General features: G+C 41.9%; 1 protein-coding gene across 1 annotated transcript in view; it reads right to left on the bottom strand.

Moving 5' to 3' along the window:
- STX18 (syntaxin 18) overlaps positions 1–20,739 on the bottom strand; it is a 124,676-nt gene that overhangs the window by 37,265 nt on the left and 66,672 nt on the right. The window contains exons 2-5 of the mRNA XM_011935428.1: positions 14,334–14,401; positions 2,158–2,273; positions 278–355; positions 46–112 (exon numbers count right to left, since the gene is read on the bottom strand). Of these exons, the coding sequence (XP_011790818.1) occupies positions 46–112; positions 278–355; positions 2,158–2,273; positions 14,334–14,401 (329 nt within the window). The remainder of the gene's footprint in view (positions 1–45; positions 113–277; positions 356–2,157; positions 2,274–14,333; positions 14,402–20,739) is intronic.

Raw genomic sequence — 20,739 nt, 5'->3', positions numbered from 1 at the left:
GTAGTAGTACTATTATTAAGAAACACCAATGAAAGCAATACTTACAATCTTTTCTTATCCACCACTCTTTTAACTCGGATGGCTCTCTGTTCTGAGTAAAGTTTACAGACTCCTGTTGCAGGGGAAAATACCAGAAGAAAGACTGCTTAAAACAGCTTCTCAGGCAAAGGCATCATTAAATATAATGAGACACTATAGTCTTCAGCTAGCAAAGCTAAATTCTGCATCACATCTATTGTGAAATGCCACATTTGACCTTTAAAAGAAAATGAAATACTTTTTAAGTAATCTTCAATGAAATCCAAAACAGCAGTCCTGTGTTCCTTCACTTGCTGGGAATGTATCTCCTTGTGAGCTGTAACAGAAAAGGACAATGTTCAGGTCTTTGCATTCAGTTATCCTAAAGAGCAATTCATCAGCTTCCTCACAACACTTTCTTTATTGAGAGTATTTTTTAAAACACAGCTATAAAACAAGTCTTGTGTCAAGACACTACATTTTTAAAAGAGTAAGATTTATTAGGCTTCACAAGACTGAAAGATTAAACCTATAGAAAAACTATAGTCAAATAATTTATGGTTTATCAGAACACTTAAGGATAGTATTTGATGCAGCCACTTCTTGAATGCTGACCCTATCTGTGTTAATAGCATCCAATGCTCAAGCTGACCTTCAGGGAACATGTTTAAATAATTGAAATCACACACTCCTCCCTGCCTGAACCTGTGCTGCTTTTCAGCCGGTAATGCCCCATCCTCTCCCCCAGGCCACTCACATTCTGAGGGTCCCTTAGACAATGAGTCAAACTTTCCGTCTCCAGGAAACCTTCTATGACTCCTAGCCACACAGATGCCTTTCTCCTGGGATCCACCACACAGAAATGTGCTAAAAGGCCTTACCAGACCTAAAGTCTGTGCCACTGGTTTTGGTAAGACAGTGACCACTGACTGAGAGACTGAGTGCCTACTGTGTGCAGGTGCTCTGCTAGCACTTTACATATGTACTGCTAGTAACTAAAATAGCAATTCCGAGTTTCCTCATTTTACACATGAAGAAATTAAGGTTCAGAGGCAATAAATAGCCCGAGGTTAGATGGTTTCATATGTAAATGTAGGTTTTGTTAATATTCCTGTGTATTTTTTAGGTCTCTCAATGAATATGTATGCCCTTAAGGGTAGAGGGCATGACTAACCCAAGATTCATGTGGGGGACTCAGGAGCTCTGTGAAATTGCATATTGAATTTTGTGTATGTACATTTTTCTGGCAAGAATGCCTATTGCTTCCATCAGAGTCTCCAAGTGGTCCATCAGCATTCTAACAAAAACCTCCCAAACAGAAGTCTGTGTTGTGAGCACAACAGCATCTGGCAGCTTTGAACTCTACTTACTATTTAACGTACTCTGTATCTGCCTAAGCAAATTAAAAAAGAATCAAGAAAGAGGCGTGACTTGGGAAGCCATCTCATTGTCTCAGTGAGAATTAAACATCAATGAAAGTGAGATAATAAGCACCCTAGTGCCAGACATGGTTCTAAGCAGGCTGTAGGAATTTAACTTAATTCTCATAACAACCCTAGAGATACATCCCCTAATTGTCTGCATTTCATTGACAAAAAAACAAGGCCCAGGGAGATTAAGTGACTTGCAGAGGGCTATATGGCTCGGACGGGTGGAGTTGGGGTGCAACCTAGGCAGTCCTGGATCCAGAGCTCCAGAGCCTTCCTCCTAACCTTGAAGGTTTGATAGGAAAGTTTACTTGAATATTACGAGTAGAGAGCTTAAGTACCCTGGGCTGCTGTCAACCCCCATCCCACTAAATACCACACAGAACAGAGGCACACATACGCACGCGCGTGCGCGCGCACACACACACACACAATTTGTCTTCACTGTCCCTGGCCCCTAGGTAAAGTTCTGCTTCTGTTTGGAGAGGTCCTTTCCATCTCCCTGCTCCCATTAGTTTAACTTGAAAGATGCAGCCTTTTCAGTACTTTTAACAGCTTTGGTTAAAACACTGATAAGAAAGAAAAGACTTTTATGTTTTAAAACCTAAATCGAAATAAGAAGAGAGAATTTTAACTGGCCACACCATCTGAATCTTGTTTAACTATCTGCTATATTCATGGTTGCCCGTTTGCATCTTTCAGAGCACTTTACCTTCTGTTCGTAGTTGTTGAATTGCTTCTGAACAGGTCCTCATGAATATCTGGGCATCCTGGTCTATCTGGTCTCGTTCTGTGTCTGTCATCCTCCCATATTCAGACATGGTATTGCTAAAAAAATACAGCAAAGGAAAGGGTAGCAGCAAATGATAACATAATATAGTCTGAGTGGGATGGGAAGAGAAGAAAAGGCCTCCCTCATCAAGTGACATTTAAGCTAAGACTTGAAGGGTGGGGAGGAACAGGCCAGGTGAAAAGGTGAGAGAACCATCTAGATAGACAGATAGATAGTAGAACTAACACATATGAAAGGTGTGTGGTAGAAAACCCTCTGGAATAGACCCAACTGACGTAAGCCAGATGGGGAGAGGGAGAGGGAGAAGGAGCGTGGAGTGAGGGCTGGAGCATAAGCTGGGCTATGAAGAATGTAGGCTCTGCTTTGAGAGCAACAGGGCAGCTACTGAGGGGTCTCATACCACACAGTGACCGAATCAGAGGGTGGAGGGTGTTCCCGAAACATTTCAGGCACACTCCCACCTCAGGACCTTTACATGTGTTGGTTGTATCCTCCTCTGGAATGTTCTTTCCCCAGATAGCTGCATCAATGGATCCCTTACTTCTTTTAGGTGTTTACTCCATGTTGCCCTCTGAATGAGGCCTTCCCTAACCCTTCTTTATAAACTGTCCCTCCCTGACATTTTCTATCCCACTTCCCTTCCTCTTTCCCCACAAAGATACTTATCCCACTCTAACATTCCATATATTTTGCGTAATTATTTGTTTTCTTGCCTGTCTCTCCCCCCTAAAAATGTAAGTTCCACAAAGGCAAGGACTTCTGTTTGTTCACTGCTGTATCCCCATCATCAAGAGCAATGCCTAGCATTTTTAGTAGGCTGATCAATTAATAAATCAGTAATCAAACACTTTTGAATGAATTGAACAAATGAATGAGTTGGAGAATGTGCTTGATACACAGCTACAATTGTGCTGTCTAGTAAGTTCCTCCTGAACCAATTTTTTCCCCCACCTCAAGACAGGTAGGCATCCCCGTCCCAAAGCCTTCTCTAGGAAACTTAAGGCACAAACAAACAGTGAATACATCCATCCTGAGGACAGGCCCTTCTAAAAAAGAAAGGGGTGAGATGAGCACACAATCCTCACTCCCAATCACCTGATAAGCATCCCCTCCTCCCTTGGAGTCACCCCTACCCCATGACCCCCACCCCACTTCCACATTTTCTGAGGGAGAGTCAAAAAGGAAACCCCACAGCCTCCAGCCTCCTAGGGAATAGATGATCCTCTCTCAAGGGAACTTGAAGAGTGACATGGAATTAGTTCCTTATTCCAATGCTCCTTAGGATCTTGTTCTATTAGTTACTTAGGCTTGGGATGGTAACCATGAGAGAATGGACTCCGTCCAAGGGAAGACCCAACCGTGAGACAAAAGCACCAAGCCAGCAAGCTCAATCCCCTCTCCCCAACCCCAGCCCACCCCCAATCCCAGATGAATGGCTTCCCTCTGGGGAGGAGCCAGACTAACAAGCAGAGGGGCCAAAGCCTCAGGTTCATCCCTACTAGGAACTTTCTCATCGGAAATAGAGGCTAACGGGGTCAGGGACAAATGAATCAGAAAGGTACCAACTTAGTGAATAGGTACCCTGCGGACAGAAGAGACCTAGAAATGACTAGTTCCAAGAACATTAGATTAACATCCTCCTACTCTATATTTTGATTTAACGGAAACTCAGTGAAATTGAAAAGGTCTAAAGGTTAATTTGATAAAACTGATTATTCAATTAAAAGGTAATGTTCCTTTAGGAAACATTATATATATACATTAACCTTCTAAATTGAAAATTGACAGTATAGTTATTCTATTAGTAAGAACAACAGAAACCAAGAAAGTTTTTTTTCCCAGATTGTTTTGTTGCCAGGATATTGTGGAAAAGGTCCATCAACCAGAAGTGGAGACATTATTTTTAATTAAAATCACTCAGAGATCTAGCCAGAGGCTGTCTAGGTTACATGCTGTTCTGCTCTAGTAAAATGTCATTATTAAAAAAATTAAATGGGTCAATAAAGTCTGAGTTCTACATTCTGGAAAAAATTACAGCTTCCTAATTGTGTCAAACTAACAAAGCCTCATAAGTCTGAAGGCAATATTTCTACACATACTCTTTCAATTCCATGATCATACTCCACATAAAATGTTCCTAGGAGCAGGTCAAGGCCTGCACATTGCATTGGGAGGGCAGAAGAGTAAAAAAGAAAGGCTTTAAACTGTCTACTACCTTTGGGAGGGAGAACTTGATGAGAGATAATAAGGGTGGCCTTTCTCCATCTGGACAGAACCTGGGCTACCGGGGGGATTGCTTATTTCCTAATCCTCATGTTTCTGTGGGAACTAACTTCCCCGAATGACACCTTGCCTCCTCCCAGAGCCTCCTCCCTCTGGCCCCCCTGGCAGAAAGCACGGGGTGTGCATTCCTCACCACAGCTTTCTCTCCTCTCTTTTGCCTACTTAGAGACAGCAAAGGTTCTGCTCTGTTCCTCTCTCTCCTATGTTGCAAAGGGGCCTGTCCCTGCTCTCTGTGCTCCAGGGGCTGCGACTGCTCAGTGGCACTAATGGCTGAGTGAGTATCTAATTCAGGAGCAAAGTATCAGCAAGGTCACCCGCCTGCAAACCTAAGCTTTGTCTGCCGACCTAGATTTTACCAATGATAAAGGGTCTCCACTGTTTTGATCTGACTCCTGCCTCCGTTTCTTTCTTTCTTTCTACCTCCTCCCAACTCTCTGGCAGAAAACAGAGGTGGGTTTTGTCTTGTTCAATAACCAACACCCGCCAACCCCCACAGGTCAAATGGGGTTCCAATTCAATTATCATTCACCAAGAGACTTCTATGTGTCAGGAACTCGCACACCCATCTAATTTAATCCTCACAGGAACATTATCCACATTTTATAAAAAAGAAAACTAGCACAAAGGTGAATTATAGTCATTCACATGATAAATACATGGCAGGATCGGGATTGGAACGTAGGTGTGACTGACCCCAAAGCCCATGCTCTTTCACAGGGACCAAAACAGGGGGTGGAGTAGAATTCAGTGTGCACGAGTTGGCAAAGAACAACTGGTTTCGGGAAAATGAGTAAAAGACTGAGTTTCTAGCTGAGCACCAGGTCATATGCCTACAGTCCCAACTACTCAGGAGGCTGAGGATCACTTGAGCTCAGGATTTTGAAGCTAACCTGGGCAACATTGCAAAACCACCTTTAAAAAAAAAGACTGAGTTTCTAGAATGAGGCGATGGACCTAACAAGACGAAGAATGCCTCGGGGACAATAGTTCAATCTCCTGAAGTTATCTGCCTGTAAGTGGCAGAGCTGGCACTGGCCCCCAGGGAACCTGATCCTCAGTCCTAGCATTTGCTGCCCTTGTAGCTGGGAAATGGGAAGGCTTAGGCCCTCTTTACTGTACTGAGACGAGAGTCCATGCTGCAGTAGTCTGGGAACACTGAAAAACAGTGTGCAGGAGCCTCCTTTGCTGTTTGAGTATAATAACTGCCTTAACATCACTATTACATTGAAAGCTTAAAAACAACTGCCAAGTTCCAGAAGAACACCTGGATGCCACTGTGTTGTTCTTTTCACACTGCATTTCAATCATGCTGTCTGCTTTGAACCCCTCCACTGCTTCCTGAGTGATTATCCCTCCCACTATTGGCTTTGCAAACTTTTTCTGAAACGGGCCAGAGAGTAAACATGTTAGACTTTGTGGGCCTTGTAGCCCATCACAGCTACTCAACTCTGCTGCTGTAGCATAAAAGCAGTCCTAGACAATATGTAAACAAATGAACGTGGCTATGTGCCAATAAAACTTTATTATGGACACTGAAATTTGAATTTCATATAATGTTCGCATGTCATAAAATATCGTTATTATTTTTCCCAACATTAAAATATGTAACTACATTTAAATGTACATTGAAAATGTAGGTTTGGCCTGTGGCTGTATTTGCTGACCTCTGGTACTGGAGGAAGACACTGAGTTTCACAGATTCACATGGTTCATAAGGAGTGGCGTGAATCAAACCAGCACTCAAAGCATTTACTTTGCTGGATGTCTTTTCAAGGAAAAGGGAAGTTAAAAAGGGATTTTTATAAAAGATATTTACAACTACCTCATCAACCTAAGTTGTCAGATACTAAAGAAAGAAGCTACAAATTGAGAGCTTTATACAAGTTTTGTAGTTTTACAAAATCCCTGCAGCTTCCATTTTCACAGGCTATCAAATTAGTATTTGATACACATACACACCTTTAGAAATAAAAATGACACTGTGATCTAGTGTTAACCAACTATTTTAACTGAGAACTTAAAAATAAGGTTTTCTTGGTACTATGCGTCAGAATAATTATATAATTTAGTATATTCCAAAATAATGCAAATGAAATGCATTTAAAAGCATAAAATTGCCTATGTATGTTAAGTGTAAGCAGACAAAGCATCAAGGATTATTTAAAATTCAACTGGGGCATAATTATTTTTCTCTGTTGGAGAATTTATAGGACGTATTTCCATTTTTGCGTACATTGACAAAGTTAAAAAAAGCAGGATTTATTTTATATTCTCTATGTTTGTGACAGGAAGGCTTCTGAAATACAACCACTCCTTGTTTCATAAAGTTGAAATTCTAAAAAGATGCTCCTAATGATGTTATCTTATCTGTCAAATCCAACTTTTTCATTAATTTACATAATACATTTGAAGATGAGTCCTACGGTAAAATGCCATCCTAAAGCCAGTGCAAATGGAGCTAGGGAAAGAGACACAGACAAGACACCTGTACTGCCACTGCCTGTGGAGAGCTGGAGTCTATTCCAGAAACTGTTTTAGAAGTGTTGGTTAGAAGGTTTTTTTTCTCTTTTTCTTTCCAAATGGCATTTTTGATGATTCGCATCATTCCTTCATCTGCTCGATAAATATTTAGTGCGCGAGAAACTCTTTTTCATCTCTGCATGTTTCACAATAGGGCAGACGCTGTACACAGGGTGTACGCACGTGCCAACCCCTTTGCATTTGAATTCCCTTCCTTCCTTCTTGTTTTACCTAGGTAACTCTACTCCTTCAGAGCTCTTCTCAAATGTCACTTCTTCAAGGATACTTTCTCTGACAAGGCTAAATTCCTCAAAAGCTACTTGTTCACATTAGTTTCAAAGAACTTCTTGATTTCTGCCTTAATTTCATTATTTACCCAAGAGTCATTCAGGAACAGGTTGTTCGACTTCCATGTAGTTGTATTCCTGTGGGGTCAGTGGTGACACCCTCTTAACATTTCTGACTGTGTTTATTTGAATCTTCTGTTTTCTTCTTTATTAGTCTAGATAACAGTCTATCTCATTAATTTTTTCCAAAAACTTGGATTTTTCCAAAAAAGTGGCTTCTGGATTAATTGATTTTGAAGGGTTTTTTTTTTTTTTTTTTGCGTCTCTATCTCCTTCAGTTCAGCTCTGATCTTGGTTATTTCTTGCCTTCTGCTAGCTTTGGGGTTTGTTTGCTCTTGGCTCTCTAGTTCTTTTAGTTTTGATGTTAGGTTGTTAACTTGAGATCTTTTTAGCTTTTGATGTGGGCATTTAGTGCTATAAATTTCCCTTTTAACACTGCGTTAGCTGCATTCCGGAGATTCTGGTATGTTGTATCTTTGTTCTGTTGGTGGGAGCATAAATTAGTTCAACCACTGTGGAAGACAGTGTGGCAATTCCTCAAAGACCTAGAGGCAGAAATACCATTTGACCCAGAAATCCCATTACTGGGTGTCTACCCAAAGGGATATAAATCATTCTATTATAAAGATACATGGACAAGTACTTATATGTTCATCACTGCATTATTCACAATAGCAAAGAATGTAATCAACCTAAATGCCCATTAGTGAATGACAGACTGGTTAAGAAAGTGTGGAACATATATGCCATAGAATATTATGCAGCCATAAAAATGAATGAGATCATGTCCTTTGCAGGGACATGGATGGAGCTGGAATCCATTATCCTCAGCAAACTAACCTAAGAACAGAAAACCAAATACCACATGTTCCCACTTATAAATGGAAGCTGAATTATGAGAATGCATGGACACGAGGCAGTGGGGAACAATACAAACTGGGGCCTGTTGGAGGGTGGGGGGTGGGAGAAGGGAGAGCATTAGGAAGAACAGCTAATGGATGCTGGCTTTAATACCTAGGTGATGGGATGATCTGTGCAGCAAACCACCATGGCACACATTTACCTATGTAACAAACCTGTACATCCTACACATGTACCCCAGAACTTAAAAGCTGGAAAAATAAAAAGCTACCTGTACTCTGTTTTTGTAGTACCTGTCATATCTGCAATGTTACCTGTTGGCATGAATACTTCAGCAGCTCCATGAAGGTAGGGACAAACATGTTTGTGTTCATTCACTATTTTATACTCCATGCCTGGCATAGTCTGTGGCACACGGTAGGCACTCAATAAATAACTGCAGAATGAATAAACTGATAAATTAATCAAATTGATCAAATCATGGCACTATAAACATGCAGAGATGAGTAGGACAGTTTTTCACCTCAAGAAATGCGGTAGAGGTGATTATGAACAAATAACTCTTCTACCAGGCACATGTGAGAACTACCATAAGAAAAGCACAGAAAAAGAGCTGTCAGTATTCAGAGGTGGGAGAGATGGCTTTCAGATAGGAAGGCAGGGCCAGGGCAGGCTCTACTGAGAAGGTGATGGTGAGAAACGGGTCTCTCAGGATGGAAGCATGTGAACATGTGACATGTGTGGATCAGAGCGAAGAGCAACCAGCCAAGCTAACAGTGTGAGTAGAGGCCTGGAGGCAGAACAAATGTTAATTCTGAATGCAGCTGCAGGGCACATGAAGGAAAGGGGTAGGATGGAAAAGTGGGTGAGGGTAATGAAAAGTCTTGCTTATCTAAGAAGTATGGATGGGCCACATCCTGCAGGCAGAAAAGGGATTTGAAGAGGGCAGCGTGTGATTCCACCTACGATGATAAGGACTACACCTGTGCCTTCCAGACAGACCAGGAGAGGAAGGGCCAAAGAGCAGGGAGTTGAGAACAAAGATCAGGCAAGTGACAAAGGCTGTACTGAAGCACTCTAGAGCAGATGGGAGGAGTGGGCAGCATGCATGGGAACGGTGCTGCTCACAGGTGCTGGGCGAGCAGGACAGTGGCAATGGGGACTGGGAGAAGCCTGTGCTAATGACATGCATTTTGGAACAACTGTAATCGCCTGACAGGTTCATTTTGCCCACTGCCCAGATAGAACTGATTTATCAAGACAGGGGAACTACAATAGAGAGAGAGTTAAATATACATAGAGCTGTCTAAAAGGGAGACTGGGGTTTTATGATTACTCAAATCAGCCTCCCTGAAGATTCAGAGGCTGGGTTTTTAACGATAGTTTGGTCGGCAGGGGGCTAGGGAACGGGGAATGCTGATTGGTTGGATTAAGGATGAAATCCTAGGGAGTTGAAGCTGTCCTCTTGCACAGAGTCAGTTTCTGGGTGGGGGCCATAAGACCAGATGAGTCAGTGTCCTGGTCTGCATGGAGCCAGCTGATCCATCAAAATGTGGGGTCTGAAAATATCTCAAACATCAATCTTAGGTTTCATAGCAGTAATGCTATCTATAGGAGCAATTGGGGAGGTTCGTGGTCTTCCGGCCTCTGGCTACATGACTCCTGAGCCATAATTTCTAATCTCGTGGGTAATTTGTTGGTTTACAAAGGTGGCCTTGTCCCCAAGCAAGAAGGGGGTTTGTTTCCAGGAGGGGCTGTTATCGTGTTTGTTTCAAACTTAGAACTATAAATTAACTTCCTCCCAAAGTCAGTTTGGCCTATGACTGGTAATGATCAAGGGCATCTGGGAGGTTAAAGGCAAGACAGAGTTGATTCGGTTAGATCTCGTTTGCCGTCATAATTTTCTCACTGTTACAACCCTTGCAAAGGTGGTTTCGTTACTGGCATACTGGTGAGAGAGGAAGCCACAGTAGGTAGTAAGAATGTGTAGTGGGGAAGGGCAAGGATTCCATGGCCTGCCCTGGCTCAGAGGCTCACCAGCTGTGATCTTCAGGTTATGTCATCACTACGCTTTCATTGCCTGCCTGCCACACAGGCTTAACAGCAGTACCTCCCTCATAGGGTTGATGTGAGGACCAAATGAGATAAAATATGACTAACTGGTGCTTATCAGAGTACCTAATACAGAATAAACATTCAGGATGGAAATATAAGGTGGGCATGGGTGAGGCATGGGTGGGGGATGGGTGGGAGGGCAGCTAGGTAGGTAGAACTTTTTTTCCTAAGCAAAGTAGAGACAAATAAAAGAAAAGGGCCTGAAATAGAGCCGTGGAGTTCTTATGGGATAGATGAAGGACAAAGAAGCAAAAATGAGTGGTGAGAGAAGCCAAAAAATACTGCAGTGGAAGTCAAGGAAATAGGAAATTTCAAGAAACTGATGATGGTCAACAGGATCAAAGACTGTGGCAAAGGAGAAGAGCTGAGAAAAAACCATCAAGGCACTTAACACCATTCTCATTAGAGAAGGACATGCTTCAAGTACAGTGGCTTGCCATTTCACATTTATCACCAGAATTGGACAGGATAGCCTGAAAGCACACTTTAAAACTTTTTATTCCTTTTTCTCTTTTCTCCCTAGTCTCAAGATGTAATCCTAAGGCTTACTGCAGAAACCCTTTTTTTCCTCCTTAGTCTTAGAATACAGCCTTGAAACATACTTTCTCTGAAACACCACACATGCACATTTACCTAACTGTATGTATCTAATTATATGCTTACCTGGAAGTTCCAGGGGCTAACTTGAGAAAGACTGAGCATGGAGATCTAACTGCAAAATTCCAGAGATTACCTCAAGGAGGGTAGTCTACAACATGGCCATTGCTCACATGTCGCCAGCCTGAGATGACAGGAACCAGAAAGACACACACAGACCTAGTACTCAGCACCGCTCCTGCCTTCCCACTGCTTGCTCTGGAAATAAAGTCACCTTCCTTTTGTCCTTGTTATTGGCTTTGCAAGCAGTGAGTAGCCGAGCCTGCGCTCGGTTACATTATCACGGTTAAAATCGAAAAGCCTATTTACACCAAATGTTGGCAAGGATAGGCAGCAATTATAACTCTCATGCATTGCTACAAATAATGAAAAACCACTTTGGGAGATTGCTTGGTAGTTTATTTTAATGCTAAGCATGCACCTACCATTTGTATGACCCACTAATTTCACCCTTAGGTATTTATTCAAAGGAAATAAATCAGTATGTCCACAAAGAGACTTGTGGAAGATGCTACTCACAAAGGCTTTATTCCTAATACTCTCAAAGTGGAAACAGTCCAGTATTCTCTATTAGATAAATGGATAAGCAAAGGTAACTTCACACAATGGAATATTACAAATAATAAAGCGACAAAAAGGAACAAACTACTGGTATACACAACATGCAAGAACCTCAAAAACATGTGGAGTAAAAGAAGGTAGACACACCAGAGTGTGCACCATACAAGTCTATTTATATTCCCCTGGAGGAAAAGCCACTGGATATGGTGATTAGGAAGTCACAGATGAGCATTAGGAGAAAAATTTCAGGAAAATGATGGTAACCAAGCCATATGGTTGGCGCGGAGTAAAAGGTGAGGAAGCAGAGGTCACGTCAACTGCAGTCTGTAGCCCAAGTCTACCCTGCAGGCATGGCTCCCTGTGGTCTGAGAACTAAGAATGGTTAAAGGTTTTTAAAGGTTGTAAAAAAACAAAACAAAAAAATACGCGACAGAAACCATACGTGGCCCACAGAGCCTAAACTATACTATCTGGCTCTTACAGAAAGTTGGCTGATCCCTGGTTAGACTTTCTCCCTGTGTTTGGCACTGACGTGAAATGAAGTGACAGTGCCTGTGGCTTAAGGAGCAAGCAAGGTCAAATGTATAAGCTAAAAGGAAGAACCAGATGACCAAAAATAGCTGGGAATCATGAATACAGCAGTACCTGAGAAGCGGCGTGAGTGATGAGACAAAGGATGCACTCGCACCACTTCATATATAAACTAAAGGGAAGAAAAGAGCCAGATGATGAAAACTGGCCAGGAATCATGAATACAGCAGTACCTGAGAGGCGGTGTGAGTGATGAGATAAAGGATGTGCTCGCACTGCTTCTCAGGCACCGCTGCACTCATGATTCCCAGCTATTTTTGGTCATCTGGCTCTTTTCTTCCCTTTAGTTTATACACATGTAGGACAGTATCCTTAAAAACAAAGAGAGGGGTTTCTCTATGACAGGTGGAAAGAAGGCGATGAGGTGAGGTGAGGAGGGAACTGAGAGATTCTATCAGAGGTTCCAAACTTCACAGAGGAGTAGGCTTTGATGCCATCTCAATGGGGCCTGTCCTGACTACTCTGTGTAAGAATCACGAGCTTTCCCAGCACTCCCGATCCCTGTTACCTTGGTTCCACTCTTCCTTTTCTTTCTGTAGGACCTATGACCTAACGTACTATATACGTAGTGCTTGTCTTTGCCAGCCCACGAGAATGCAAGCGCCATGAGGGCAGAACACTTGTATTTTATTCCCCGATGTGCCCTAAGCATCTAGAATTCAATAAACCTGTGACGAATGAGGAAGTTTAATCTGGAGTGAGGGGTCAAGCTGGAGCAGGGGATCTCAATGTCAGCACCTCCTCAGTTTGGGGCTGGGTAAGTCCCTGTTGTGGAGAGTTGTCCAGAGTTTTGCACATTCCTGGTCTCTACCCACTAAATGCTTGCAGCACTCCTCTTGGGACAAACAAAAATGTCTTCAGATGTTGCAAATGTCCCCTGGGGTGCAAAACCACCACACTTGAGAACCGCTGTGCTAGTCATGGACTTAGGACTAGCAGGAAATCATTCATTCCACAAGTATTTACTGAGTGCCAAATATGGGTGAGGAACTACGGAAACATGATGGAAACCTGACAAGGTCCTTCACCTCATGACATGTACAGCCTGGTGACAAAAACAGATAATAAACTATAATTATTAAATAATTACAAATTGTGTTTAGTTACTGAAGAAAATATACAGGGTGGAGAAACTAACATAAGAGACCTATTTTATAAAGGGTAGTGAGAGAAGGCCTCTCGGAAGAGGGAGTATTAAGTTGAGCCTTTAAGTTTGAAAAGGAAACCACCATGGGAAGAGAAGGAACAGCACACGCCTGGGCCCTGCACCAGGAAAGGGCATGGCACCTTCAAGGAAGGCTGGCATGGCTGGAGCACCATGGTGGGAAGGTGGTGGTGTTTGAAATGAGGCCAGGGGCTAGGTCAGGAGCAAGGAGACCGCAGTTTAGAGGCTGGTATTAATCCTAATTGCAACGTGGTATTCATGGTGGGTTTACTCAGGTGGTGACATAATCCAATTAAAGTTTAAAAAAGACTCTGGCTACTGAGTAGAAATTGGACCTAGCCACCAGAAGGAATGTCACCATGAGTAACATTAGGGGATGAACAGAAGGATTCATCAAAAGTGCCCTAAGAAATGAAGGTTATGCCAAAGTGAGTGTGTAGCTGCCTCTAGCAGGTGTCAAAAGCCCGGGAGAAGGACAAAAGAAGAAAATGGCCATCAGGACTGAGGACTGGGAATTGGTGAGGGAGTCATGACCCAGCGACATGAGGGTAAGGACTGAAATGTGCTCATGAGAACGTCACCAAAACAGCAAAACTGGTGTCACAGACTGGGACAGCAAGAGATGGGCAAAAATGGCTTAGCAGAGGCTTGAAAACTTTGTTCTTCCACAGGTTCAGGGCATACAAATACATGTGTCCCCAACTTCAAATACAGCTCTGTAAGTATTCATGGAGTGAGTTTCATTTGACAGGAGATAATGGTATATATAGAGATACAAATAGACTGGAAGATATTACTATTGTGATTTCATGACTTTGAGGACACGCAGTACAGCAGAGCCTTTTGCTTTGAGGAGATTTTTCCACTGCCAAACTGGTCTTCCTCATTACAACTCTGAGTTATTAACAAAAAGGTGAGGGCAAAAAGCACAACAGAAATATAGGCATAGAAAAGAACACAGTCACCAAAGTCCTAGTAAAAAAATGTGTACTTACCTATAAGCATTAATATAATCTTTCCTGTGTTCCAGAAGAAAATCTCTCAGTTTGCCAATGTGAGAAATCTAAAATTAAAAAAGAAAGCCAACAGTTTATATAGATATGTTACACTCATGTTATGAATTTTATATCAATAGAGAATAAAATGCAAATTGCAGAAAGATTCTGAAGCTACAAACTGAGCACCGTCGGTTTTAGACTCTCCTACAGTCACAAATTAGTTACCACTCCTGGGCCTCAGTCTCTCATTGATGGTTCCTTCTACCTCTAATTGTTAGGACCTATGACACTACAAGTAGGTGATTTCTAAGTAACTTAAAGATGAAATGAGATAATGCATGTCCAGTAATTACATAGCATGCATTCAATAAAGGTTAATTCCTTTTCTTTTCTTATAGCCAAAATTGTACAGCAAGTATTCCTTCTTCCAAGTGTTCTAAGGGACAGTTCTAAAGCTGAAGCTGTTGGGTTTGTAAATAGGGTTCATGCAGAGTAGCAGAGTTCAAGCAAAGATTCAGGGGTAACAATTTATCCCCACATAGCAAATATCTGTCTTTCCTCTGGGCTATTTCCATGGATGAAGAAAAAGAACTCAAAGGTACAGGAACAAAGCATTGTGTTTGTGATGGCTGTTTCTAGTATAATAAAAAACCTATTCTAAAGCACCTGTCAGGTACTGTGCATGGAACTAGCAATTCACAAATAAATAAAAAGTGGTGGGAAGAAAGCTCAGACCACAGTCAATGGGGACAAACATGTTTCCAGAGGGAGAATGATTACTAGCCAGCGGCCTGCTGGTCCTCTGACGACATCTTACTTCAGCTTCCGACTCACACACTTTGCACTCGTTTTAAACACACATGGCCTCAGCCTTGCAAGGTCTACTGAACTTTCGTCTCTTCCATGGAAATTTTTCTGTCAAGGCCAACCCAGGCTAATTTTCACTTTGCTCTGATCTTAAAAGGACTTCTGCACACCACCCTCTTGGCACTCAATTATTCATGGCCATGTACTCTGACCTAACTTGTAAATACACACTTCTTTGTCAGTGGCAGAACTATGCAAGGAGGAGCTGCTCAGCTTCCCCTACAGTTGTAAGCACAAGAAGAAGAACAGAGGTGATCAATAAACACTGTGGAATGAATATATGCCTAAATACAAAACAGCATTGATCACAAAAGAAACATCCATGGTTTGTCTGGAGATATGTCAGTTTGGGTTCAGCTAAATTTCTCACATAGTCTAGACTCTTATTATGAATGTCATTCAGAAAAATACCCTAAGGCATTGTAAGCAAACAAATCAAAGAAAAATAATCAAGTATGGTCACAATATTCATTTATTTCACAGATAGCAAATCAGGACTGAGAGACTGTCCACCATCCCTGACACTGCTCAACACTTTCACGTACATGGGCTATTTCTCTTCCCAATAACCCTGCTGTGTTATGATATCTACTGTTCTCATTAACCAGTTTGGGAAAAGCTAAGTGACTAGTCCGAGGTTACATGTTTAGTATGTGAGCTTGGTTTCAAAAGCTCAGGACTAAGTCCAAATTCAGCGTTTCCCAGTGCACCACCACTGCCTGCCTTACAATCCCTGTTCCTGCTTTCCACTTAGGCTGCATCAGGAAATCTGACTTTTTTTTTTTTTTCCTTTTTTCGAGACAGAGTCTCACTCTGTCACCCAGGGCTGGAGTGCAGTGGTGCGATCTCAGCTCACTGCAAGCTCTGCCTCCTGGGTTCACGCCATTCTCCTGCCTCAGCCTCCGGAGTAGCTGGGACTACAGGCACCCGCCACCACGCCCGGCTAATTTTTTTGTATTTTTAATAGAGACGGGGTTTCACCATGTTAGCCAGGATGGTCCCGATCTCCTGACCTCGCGATCCGCCTGCCTCGGCCTCCCAAAGTGCTAGGATTACAGGCGTGAGCCACTGCGCCCGGTCAGAAATCTGACTTTTAAGTCTGATGGGAAAAAAAATTAAGAGATATGCAAGCAAGGGGTTAATTGCATCACATACAAGATTTTACCAAGCTACTCTTCTGTTTTAAAACCTTCAATGGTTTCCATCTCCTTACCTCCTCCCCTGCCTACCAGGGGTCAAAAACTCAACTGCTTCCAGGGGCCAGGTGAACAGTATAAATGAGCAAAGCAAGGGAAATGGGTGGGTAGAATATATTCGACAGTGGTGAATTCTGGTTTCAAAATACACTGCAGTTAAAGGAAGCAGCTCTGCAGACTGATTTGCTAAAGGGCAGCCAATGAGTCATCTCAGTGTCTAAACAATGGGAAAAAGTCCAAACTCCCAAATGCAGCACTCAAGGCCCTTCACAACTCAGCCCTGAAAGTCCCTGCCGCACACCCTGCACCACTCCAGCCTCCATTCCACACTACTTCAGCCTCCAAGTCCCAGGCCTTCCCCTCACTTGCATATTCATACGGTTCTCCCTTTCCCTGGAATGCCCAACCCATCATTCTCTCCCAGGCAAATTCTTCCTCCTCGTTCAAGATTCTCTTTTCCTCCTCATACTCACCCTACACTCCCAGCTGCAGTCAGATCTCATTCCTGCATAAAATGCTACAGGTGCATCTATTTCAGCACCTGCTCCTTCATGATAACAATGACTAGTTCACAGACGGATTTCCCTTCACCAGACTGCAAGCTCGGAGAGGGCAGAGAGTCCTCTCTCTTTCCCCAGAGCTTGTCAGGCACAGTTCCTGGCACAAAGCAGACCCTCAAAAACTTTTACTAAATATTGAATAAATAGTCGGTACTGAATAATCCCAGAAGGATTATATCTCCTACGGTAGGCAGAATAATGGTTTTCCAGCTTCCCCAGTCCCATCCCCCTGTAAGATGTCCAACTCCTAATCGCTGGAATCTGTGACTACATGGTGTTACATGACAACAGGGAATTAATGCAGCAGATGAGTTAAGGCTGCTGATCAGCTGACCTTAAAGTAGAGAGATTATCCTGGATTATCTGGGTAGGCCCAATGCAATCACAAGGCTCGGCAGATGTGGAAGTGGGAGGCAGAGGGAGAATGAGAGTAAGGCAGTGTGAGAAAGACTCATTCCAATGTTGCTGGTTTTGCAGATGGGGAAAGGAAGCCAAGGAATGTGGGCAGCCTCTAGAAGCTGGAAAGGGCAGGGCAATGGGCCTTCCTCAGGGCCTCCAGAAAAGAACACAGTCCCGCCAACACCTTGATTTTAGCTCAGGGAGTCCCATTTTGGACACCTGACTTACAGAACTGTAAGACAATAAATCTATGTTGTTGTAAGCCACAAGTTTGAGGTAATTTGTTACAGTAGCAATGAGAAACTAATACACCAGCAGCAATGAGAAACTAAGAGCCTTACTATCCACAACAGATTTTCTTTTCTTTTTTTTTTAGAAGTCATAAAGTTTTCCATACAAAGTTTTGAAAAGTCCAGAGGAATCTACTATACAGGTTAGATCCAGCTGCCACCCCTACTTTTACTTAGTTCTATTCTATAAGGGAGGGATGGTGCCTGGGGATGAGTGCCAGGAGCAAGCAAGCCCCACAGGAGCCCACAAGCACATACTTATTATACAAGAGGTTGCAGTTAGTCTAACAAATGTGATCCCAACTTCATATGCTCTGTAATGGGAAACTTCTACGAAATGAGGTTATTAAAACAGAGTGCAGCTGGTTCAGGATTAAATGGAATTCTTGATAAGAGGTGTGTTAAGTAATTACTGACTAAATAACATAAGCATAATAACTCAATACTTAACAGGAACACAATGTATGATATTTTAAATGCTAAGAATGAAACAATAAAGGAACATTAAGATTTCTTTAGAAATTCGAGAGCTCTAAATTTTCAATTAATTTCTTTAAAAAAAAAAACATGACAAATCAACAACAAAGAAAAAAGTTCAACAGATGTTTGATTTATCTACATAGGCATACCTAAGTCCCCAAATAGCATAACACAATTATCTCTGTAGAGAATGATTTGACTGTTTAATCACATGACTACCATTAACTTTACAACGACTCTTGGCCAAGCTTAATCTATTTACTGTTAGGCTTAGTCCTATTTTTCAGAATAAACTGGCAAAGAGAGCATATTTTAGCGCATACAATTCTGATGTGCTCGTTACATTTTCACATTTTTAGAGAGGTTAAGTAGTTGTGTGCTTTGGATTTTTCTTTTTTCTTTTTTGCAGATATGGGGTCTTGCTATGTTGCCTAGGCTGGTCTCAAATTCCTGGGCTCAAGTGATTCTCCCCCCTTGGCCTTCCAAAGCGCTGGGATTACAGGCATGAGCCACCATATCCGGCCTATGTTTTGGACTTTAAATGTTTCCATATGTAGTGCTAATTTTGGAAGAGTCATTTAATATGATAAAGCAGGAATAAGTATATACACAAAGAGAATACCTCTTCTAAAAAGAGAAAGGCCATTCTGGTGTAAAGTTTGATACGGAAATCAGAGTAAAATAAAAGTGTATTTTAAGGATCTAAAACTAGTGTCAATTTCAAACAGTTTTGATCTCACTGAATGATGTGGGGAAAGGGCACAGGGAAAAAAGGGATCATTGGTGAAGTCTCTGTGGGACCAAGTAGGTAACAAGACGCAAGGGCTAAAAACTGGGAGTGCTTTGGATGCTGAACCCATGTTTTGAGGCACCTCACAGGCCTGGACGGCAGGAGGAACACACCATTTTCACTGCTCTGTGTCTTTGTAACTGCTCTTCCTCTGCCTGGAAAGCCTTCCTTTATCCCAACCCCATTCCATCTTCCAGGCTCTGCTTAAATGACACCTCCTCTACGCAGCCTTCGCTAATACCTCCCTCTATATTTTGTAGATAACTGTTTGCACTTTCCACATTACATTAGAAGTATTTATCTGTGATACCCACTAGACTTCAGGTAAGTTCCTTGAGGTTGGCATCTCTGTCTTGTTCATTTTTGTATACCCACTAGTGCCTAAATGTTGGAAAGGGGTAAAGGGGGGGAAAAGGGAGGAGGAGAAAAAAAAGGAGATCCAACAGAAAGGGCTTCAAGATCTGATACATCCTGATGTACTAGGTGTATCAAAAAGGTATCAAATGTACCACAGAGACTGCACCTAGATAACTGAGTGAATTTTAAAAATGAAGAGAGACAAGCTAGAGGTCTGTGCAAATAAACAGTTCTCCTAGAAAAGTCAGTGAGGTGTACTAAGAAGGTGCAGCATCACCATGTGAAATCTACTAAGACTGGGCAACCTAACAGCTTCACAAGATCATGTGTCCTCACAAGTGAACAGTCTTCCATTAGACTGATGGTCTACCACGGAAAAGAGTTTTCATCAGTGAGCTATGGTTTGATTACACTACCATATTAAATATGTCTCCACCAGAGAGGAAGGGTATGGACAAAGAATAGAGAATTCTGTATTTCTAACATAAAGTGTAGTTTAAAACAAGAATTGAACTGTAGGTAAAAGAAAAAGGAAAGGAATGTAATATTTATTTAATGTCTCCTCTATACTAATGTAAATGAGCTATTTCACTTAACTCTGATTACCTGTGGAAACAGATATTCTTAGTGGAAAGAAACCAAAGCTCAAGACTGACCGAGCTGGAACCAGAACCCTTAACCCTTAACCATTACGCTGAACTAGCATGGGCTCCCTCAGTACTGTTAAATTATGTTTGCGTTTTTTAGTTTCATTTGATGTTGAAGTCATTTTCACGTCCATTGTATATTGTTGTTATTTCACTAAAGAATCTCCTACTTAAGGTTTTGTGACACTTTTATAACACTTTTCTGAGAACATGGAGTACTTTCTGAGAATACAGAGTACCTGACAGTTCCCTTGCCTGGCTGTGGCTACCTGGTTCTGTATTAACTTTGAGAACCTCAGTTAGCCATACAGACTTCATTTTGTCTGTTGGCTGGAGGAATGCTTTAACATTAGCAAATACCACAGCAAACCTGAGATCTTTCTTTTGACATACAGAGTGATGCCAAACTGTAAAAATTTGATACCACTGGCTCTTCAGATGTGGAGTAATAAGCTTCAATTTTTACTTCATATCCCTTTGGTTTTATTTCTTCATATTCCAGAAACCCTACTGCCCTACTTTGACATTACAGTATGTTAGTATGTAAATATATCATAAGATATCGCTGCGATGTGACAAGTCACATCGGAAGAAAACACCAAGGGCCTATAAGACAAAGATCTCGTGCATGAATGTCTGAAATAATGCCAATAATGACACTGAAAATGAAGTAAACTCACATGAGAGTGAGGAACATTTTTCTTTAGTGCTTTTAGAAGAGGCTCACTGCCAGAGGGAGAATGCATCAATTTCATATGCCATGTAAGGAATTTCCATTTCTCCTTGAATAAAACATTAGTTTCAAAAATTGTCTTTA

This window comes from Colobus angolensis, unplaced genomic scaffold (genome assembly GCF_000951035.1).
Source record: "Colobus angolensis palliatus isolate OR3802 unplaced genomic scaffold, Cang.pa_1.0 Scaffold143, whole genome shotgun sequence".
NCBI lineage: Eukaryota > Metazoa > Chordata > Mammalia > Primates > Cercopithecidae > Colobus > Colobus angolensis.
The sequence above is the reverse complement of the archived record's forward strand: the minus strand, read 5'-3'. Positions and strand labels throughout refer to the sequence as shown.